This window comes from Trachurus trachurus, assembly GCF_905171665.1.
Source record: "Trachurus trachurus genome assembly, chromosome: 2".
NCBI lineage: Eukaryota > Metazoa > Chordata > Actinopteri > Carangiformes > Carangidae > Trachurus > Trachurus trachurus.
This window is the reverse complement of record NC_139914.1, coordinates 2,114,737-2,122,636: the sequence shown is the minus strand read 5'-3', so window position 1 is coordinate 2,122,636 and position 7,900 is coordinate 2,114,737. Positions and strand designations below refer to the sequence as shown.

At 41.2% G+C, this 7,900-nt stretch overlaps 1 protein-coding gene across 1 annotated transcript; it reads right to left on the bottom strand.

The window, feature by feature from the left end:
* Positions 1-5,065: 5,065 nt before the first annotated feature.
* On the bottom strand, positions 5,066-7,099 carry LOC310996429 (ADP-ribosylation factor-like protein 4C; the record flags this gene model as incomplete). The annotated part of the gene is made up of 2 exons (XM_083985824.1): positions 6,574-7,099; positions 5,066-5,293 (listed from the first exon to the last, which is right to left on the bottom strand). Exons 1-2 carry the CDS (start codon positions 7,024-7,026, stop codon positions 5,066-5,068), a joined length of 681 nt encoding a protein of 226 aa, XP_083841950.1. The 5' UTR covers positions 7,027-7,099.
* Positions 7,100-7,900: the final 801 nt, after the last annotated feature.

Here is a 7,900-nt window from a genome sequence, read left to right as displayed (position 1 = left end):
TCTTTTATGTGACACCGATGCATCCACGTACACATCTGGATATCTGTGAGCCAGAGCTGCTGTGCATTTGTGTTTTTATCTTCATGTTATCTTGCAGGAAACTAATAAATCTCATGTAGAAATGTTGTTTTTTAACGTCTCTGTGATTTCGACGTGGAGCTGAAACCCTGCAGAGTGACACTGAGCCAGTTTCTCAGCCACATTGGAGATCATTTCCTAACATAAGTACAGCTTACAGTGAGGAAACTACCACTTGTATTTACTCGCTGGGTGATTAGACACTCAGACGAGAGGGAAAGGAGGAGATTGGAAAAAAAGGTTGAAGAGGAGAATAACTCAAACACATGGAGCAGAAGAGACGAGTGCTTTTTATGAAAAAGAAAGAAAAACCCTGAGGGGGCAGGACTCAGGAGAAAGTTTGTTTTTGCAGGGAGAATGGAAAATATTCTCTCTAGTCTTTAAATGCATCGTGATGTAACATTAATGTCCATGTGACGTTCGAGGCCTTCGGTCAAAAGTCGACTCTGCAGTTACATAAAGCCGAAGCTGGACGAGGCCTGAGGTGCGTTTGATTCACGTCTGCACAAAGCTCTTTGTTCACACGTCCATTTAGTCGTTAGTTACGAGCAGCAGCACCCGAATGGTCGACCTGTTTCCATCTGATGGAGGAGGAGGAGGAGGAGGAGGAGGAGGAGGAGGAGGAGGAGGAGGAGGAGGAGGAGGAGGAGCACTTATCTAGACACTTATCTTTTCTCTTTTAAACATTTTCTTAAACTGAGACATACTTGTCCAACTTTTCAATTCCTTGCTTTGTGAATGCCATAGTTTTACACCTGCAACAGAAATACACATTTGTTTTAAGCTTAACCTTGCAAATGAATGTTTAAAATCAAGCTTCAGTCTGTTGTCCCCTTCCTCCAGTTTGAACAAGTTTTGTAAATGTTCTGGTAATGATCTGTTCTTTGCTTTAAACATTATTTTTAAGGTCTGAAGTTCTATTATATCGGCCACTTTCAACAAACCTGCAGAAATAAAAAATCTATTTGAGGGTTCTCTATTGCCTGCCTTGTGAATAACTTTCACTGCTCTTTTCTGTAGCAGAAACAGAGGAGCGATGTTACTCACATAGGTATAGCCCCACACTTCCACACAATAATTATCACAGTGTGTAGCCTACCACTTCAGACTGATAGTCCTCGACCTCAGGATGACACTCAGAAAAAAACAGGTCAATCTGATGTGGCATTTCAGAATAAAAGCCCTTTGAACTTCCATATTTCACTGAGGTCTAGTACTTTCAGTCTGAAGTGGAACAGTTGAGTAATAACGGGTAGTTTCTAAGAAATATGAATCCTAATGTACATAGAATACAGTGAAATATGACAGTTCGAAGGGCTTTTATTCTGAAATGCCACATCAGATTGACCTGGTTTTTTCTGGGCGTCATCCTGAGGTCGAGTACTTTCAGTCTGAAGTGGAACAGTCCAGTAATAACGGCTGAAGTCAGTTGGATCAAGAGCAGAAAAAACTAGAGAGACGACATCAGGTCCGACTTTATTGTCTCAACAACTTCAGCAGTCAGACTTTAAGATTCTTTAAGCCTCTATTGCCTCAACACACACACACTCTGACCTTATCAGCATTATGCAACAACAGTCTGTCTGTATATGTATAAATACGACAAAAAAAATCTGCTTCTGACCAAAAAAAAAAAAAAAAATTCATTAAAAAAAATTAAATCAAATAATTTCACTCCTGCTCATCCAGTTGGCGTTGGAAAAGCTTTTTGCTGGCTCAGCGAAGAAAGAGAAGGTAAAGACACAGAAACGCAGCAGGATTTGGGTTTGCAACACTGGATTTAAATATAAACGTATTAATTAAACATCAAACTAAACTACACATGTGAAAGCAGCTTTAAAACTGTTTGTTTAGTTCCATTGGTCTGACTGAGCGTTGACCTCTGACCTCTGATACTCGGATAAATCAACAAGAACATGAGCCGAGAAAAGATAATTTAAAGGAAAACACTTTAGAAAATGTTAATTAAGCCTCATAAATAAGGAATAAATGACATTTTATTTGTCTTTTTACTTGTGTAATTATTACTTTAATTACAAATTAAGGTGCAAATTAAGGTGGATGAAGATCTGTCTTTATCCCCCCATGCAGCAAATCTTCTTTTTTCTTTTTCTTATTTTGTGAAATAGGCTAATATCCGCCTTAATTAAACCTCTGGAGAACAAATAAGAACCAGACAACAGACAAGTTCAATTACAAAGAGTTTAATCCCAAAAATACTTTTTTCTTTTTCTTTATTTTTTTCCATTTTGGCATTGAATGCATCGTTTGGTCTTGCTGTATCTTGGCTGTAACACTTTACATGGTCTGAAGCAGCGGCCGTCATGCAACGTTGCAGAAGGATGCTATGCTGCGTTCGTGTCGTGTCGTTGTTAAAAACCCCGACTCACATTCAGATCTGCCCCCCGGTGGCCGGTCACAGGTACGACAGGTGGGAAACTTCAACAACACAATCATCAGAGCAACATGCTGCACTTTATGGTTCAAAATAAAACTGATTCATTTAGACACATTTCCCTTTTTTTCTGGTTTCACCTGAACGCAGCATGAGACATTCATAACAGTCCAGTTGGTTTGTGGAGCCGGATGCTTGAACGCAACCTCCCATACATCACATGTTCTGGTTTCTCATCGAGTTTATGATTCATTCTCATTCATCATGGAAGAGGAAAAGTGGTTTATTTTCCCTCCAGCAGCTGAACAGGTTCCAGCCTGTTTGTTTCACTACATCATCGTCATGGTTACAGGAAGACACTTTGCTGCTCGACACAGTGTGGGGAACTGGGGATGCACTCGTCCATATGAATCCAGACGATCTCTCACTCTACGCTGACGACTGCATCATGTGCTGTCGTTTTAAAGGGATAGTTCAACATTTTGGCAAACTGGCCCATTGCCATAATCCCTATAGTCATAGCAGTAGGTTCGTTACCTTTAATTGTTGGTGCAAGCTATTTTTAGAATGGCGGAGCAGAGCCGTGAGCTGCTCAGAGCTACGCTACGGAGGCTCATGGGATTTCTTGGTTTCCCTCATCAAACTCATCAAATACACAATCCAACAACTCCACAACGCTCTGATGGACAAGTTGTGACCTGCACATTCACCACGCTATGAGATAATAACACAACGTTACCAGACAGAGTTGTTTTAGAGGGAAATACAGAGACTGCTTGCTGAAAAACTGTCCCTGAAGGCAACGTGCATCATATGTTTTCCCTCTAAAACAACTCTGTGTGGTAACGTTGTGTTATTATCTCATAGCGTGGTGAATGTGCAGGTCACAACTTGTCCACTAGAGCGTTTATTCAAGAAATCCCATGAACCTCCGTAGTGTAGCTCTGAGCAGCTCACGGCTCTGCTCCGCCGTTCTAAAAATAGCTTGCACCGACAATTAAAGGTAACGAACCTACTGCTATGACTATAGGGAGTATGGCAATGGGCCAATTTGCAAAAAAAAGTTGAACTATCCCTTCTAAAAAGAAAAGCATCGGTCAGTTTTAAGGCTAAACTAAAGGAGCAGGCGACACTTTCTAATCAAAGAGGAGAAAAGAGAAACTGTCAAGTGCAACACACAACTGAAGGAACTTTATCGTGAACACCTGCTGTAATATTCCTGTTTTTAAAAATAAAATAAAACTTGTCTGGTCTTTGGCCTCAGCACTAATCACATTTACAACTGTCAGCAGCATCAATACACTTTATAAAACATCTCTGCTCTCCTGTACACACTCCTAATAACTATAATAACACAGAAACTCCCTCCTCCTCCTCCTCCTCCTCCCATCAATCAAGGCCACCCATTTTCCCATTCATTTGAGATTATTATGATTATTTTGTGGATTTATATCATTCATTAAATCATCTATTGTAGTTTTTTTCTGTAAATAAACATGTTGGTAAATGTAAAGTTCCCTCTAACATACAGCAACAGGAACACGTGGATGCTATAATGACTTATTCTGATATTTCTAAGCTGTAGATATTTTTTTCCATCAGATGTTTCTGTAGAATCACTGATGATATTTATGCTTCTTTATTTTTCTTTTTTTTAATCTGCTACTTATCTCTGTAAAAATAGAATCCATGTACAGCTCTGGAAAAAATAAAGAGACCACTCACTCCACCAATGTTGATTTCTAAACTCTTCCTAGTTTAAAAAGTAGTGTTGTGTTGATTTAAAATGAATATGAACTTGTTTTCTTTGTATTAAACAAGGTCTGAAAACACCAGATTTTTTTTGTTATTTTGACCTGTTTTCATTTTCTGCAAATAAATAAATGCTCTAAATGACAATATTTTATTTCCAATTTGGGAGAAATTTTGTCAGTAGGTTATAGAATGAAACAAAAGTGTTCATTTTACTCAAACACATAGCTATGAACACAGAGCCGGCCCAAGGCATAAGCCAACTAAGCACCTGCTTGGGGCCCCGTGACTATTGGGGGGCCCCCAAAAGGCAAGATTTTTTTTTAAATTGTAGTGCGTAACTTTTGTCGATCCTCAAAGAAACACTGCGTAATTACAAAAAACTATTGTTGTATTTCAAATTGCTGTTGCACTTTTCCGTTGCAGTCTATATTTAAAACCAAATTTTTTTTAAAAGCAGATGATGTGTTTGCAGTAAATGCATTGTCTGTTGGTTTATTTTGTTACTTTTAGTCGACCTATAGGTGACATTCAGTATCCCAGTACTATATCAATTTGAAGATTAAATGTAAATCCACCCCAGGCTGCACTTAGCTGGATTTGGTGCCATTTCAGAATAAAAACCATAGATGGGTAAAAACCTGCCAGGATATGATGATTCGTATTGACAGAGTAAAAACTTAAATAGTATTACTGGCAGTAATAGAGGGCACCAGAATAAAGATTTAGCTTAGGGCCCCATGGAGGCTTGTATGAACAGTAAAACCAGAGGAGCTGATCATTTTAAAGTGGTCTATTAGTTTTTTCCAGAGCTGTCTGTGCAGCAGCCAATCATCATCATCACTGCCTCTTCTTCTTCTGCTTCAGAGACTTCCTCCTCTTGACGATCATCTCGTAGAGCTTGTCCATGCCCTCGTGCAGCCCCTCCCCGATGATGGCGCACGCCGGCTGCACGTGGTACGGCGTGGAGGCGCTGAGCTCGTGCAGGGCCAGCTGCCTCTCGATCTCCGCCACGTCCAGCGCACGCGGCAGGTCCTGCTTGTTGGCGATGACCAGCAGCGGCGTGCCCTGTGTAGTATATATGATGCACCTTAAAGGGATAGTTCACCCAAAATTCAAATTTCACTCATCATCTACTCCCCCTCATGTGGACTAAGGGCTGGGAGAAGTTTCAGAGTCCTCCGTGCCTTCTCTGAGTTACAGCGAGGCTCCGTGCAGCACTGCATGTCCATATGACGGTAGCAAACGGAGCTCACTTTTCTTTGTCCAAAAAGACACACCAAAAACATCCAAATACCTCCATAGTGCTCGTCTGTAATGTCCCTCTTGTATTGAAGCCCCGACATGAGACATTGTTCCACTGGTCAGTGCAAATCTCGGAAGAGCAGTGAACTGAGACATTGGGAGCTTCCGCTACAAACAAGCTTAAAATATAGACTGATTTAATTTTTTTCGGAACAATTTCTCATGTTGGGGCTTCAATACAAGAGGGACATTACAGACGAGCAGTATGGAGGTATTTGGATGTTTTTTGGTGTGTCTTTTTGGACGAAGAAAAGTGGTATCCATTCACAACCATTATATGGACAAATACTGCTGCATGGACCCCCCCGTAACTCAGAGAAGGCACGGAGGACTCTGGAACTTCGACACTGAAAAGTCAAAATTGTACACTGTTCTTCTTCTTGTTAATAAACTACTTTTTTGAATACAAGTGAAGACGTCGGTGGTGATCCCTTCTTTTCATCAACACATCAACAGTGGTGGACAGTAACGGAGTAAATTTACTTGAGTACTGTACTTAAGTACATATCCAGAGGATTTGTACTTTACTTGAGTATTAGATTTCTTTGGTACTTATTACTCTTACTTGAATACATTTCCAAGACAAATATTTTTACTTTTAGTCGAGTTAATTTCAAGAGTTACTTTCAGGTCTTTTTCTAAAATCCTATTGGACACAAGCTGTGTTAGTCAGAGAAGGAAACCCTAACCCCTAAAAGCAGCACATCAGTGCAGCTGCTTTCAAAGAGTTCATTCTCACTAACAAGAGTTAAAAGCTCCTTACATTCATTTAGAAACAATTAGAGTCATTCATTGATGTGAAAAATAAGAAATTTACTCTTACTCTGACATTTACTTAAAGTAAATTGAAAAGCATGTACTTTTGGATACTTAAGCACCTTTAAAAGCAAGTACTTTTTTACTCTTACTGGAGTAACATGTCGACTGAGCTACTTTTACTTGTAACAGAGTAAATTTTGACCAGTAGTATTTGTACTCTTACTCAAGTACTGGGGTGCAGTACTCTGTCCATCTCTACACATCACTATAGTACTGTACCACACCTGGTTCTCCGGGAAGCGGGTGATCTTGTGCAGCTCGGTCTTGGCCTCCTCCAGCCGCTCTGCGTCCACAGAGTCCACCACGTACACGATGCCGTCGGTGCAGCGGCTGTAGGGTTTCCACAGCGGCCGCAGCTTCTCCTGCCCCCCGACATCCCAGAAGTGGCAGCTGATGCCCCGCGATGCCCCCCCTCCTCCTCCTGCCCCTCCTCCAGCTCCCCCCAGCCGGATCTTCTCCGTGTTGAAGCCGATGGTGGGCACCGTGTTGACGAACTCGTTGAATTTGAGGCGGTAGAGCACCGTGGTTTTACCCGCAGAGTCCAGGCCCAGCATGACGATGTGCAGCGACTGGAAGGTTGCCAGGTTGGAGAAGCTGTTCCCCATCTTGCAGCTGCAGCATCCCCCTGGACTCAAGTCATCACACACACACACAGACAGACAGACACATACACACATGCACACACACAGTGGTGGTGTCCAGATGCGCCAAATTACGCGCGGCCGAGTGTCACATCGTGTCTCTGCATCTGTCTGCTCATGTAGTAACACACACTCACATTCACTCTCTCACACACACAAGTAGCGGTGTGTGCGTGTATGTGTGTGTGTGTGTGTGTGTGACGCCTCTGAACGCTGTCATGCGCTGATGCGTCAAGGTGCACGAGGAAAAGGCCAAACACGTTTCCGGTTAAACCACAGACTCACAAAAATAAAAGTCTCGCCTGCTCTGATTGGACTCTACACTACAGGTGAATAGGGTAAAAACATTTAACTAACAGATTTCACCATGAAACTTCCCAAGTTTATGACTCACATTAAGACAAATATTTTTTGTATTACAAGTTTTGTCAGATTGTATGTTTAAATATGTAAATGAGGCAATATCTTATTTTGTTGACATATTAGAGTCAGAAGTTTTTACAGAGGAGGATTGTGGATATCTCTTTTTATCACTCTGTAAATGAGAAAATACTGTCACCAGCCATAAAAAAAATCAAATGTCTCCATGTTTTTAGGAATAAAATGTTGTATAAATAAGGCTGTGAATGATATATCAACAATCCCCTCTGTAAAAACCTTCACAAAATGACGTTAAATGAGGATTTTCTACCATTTCTTGCGACTTTTCTGAAAGAAGACATGTTAAGGAAGAAAAATAGCCCAAAATCTCAAAATTGACACACAGGGCTCTTATTTTGAAAGGGTTTCCTTCACGTTGTGGCTGCAGCGTTTCCTCTGCGCACTGAGCGAGCTGCGCTGCTCACACAGCGACACCTGGTGGCCAAACCCCGGAACTACAGGCGCCACTGAGATTTAATATAAAGAGTTG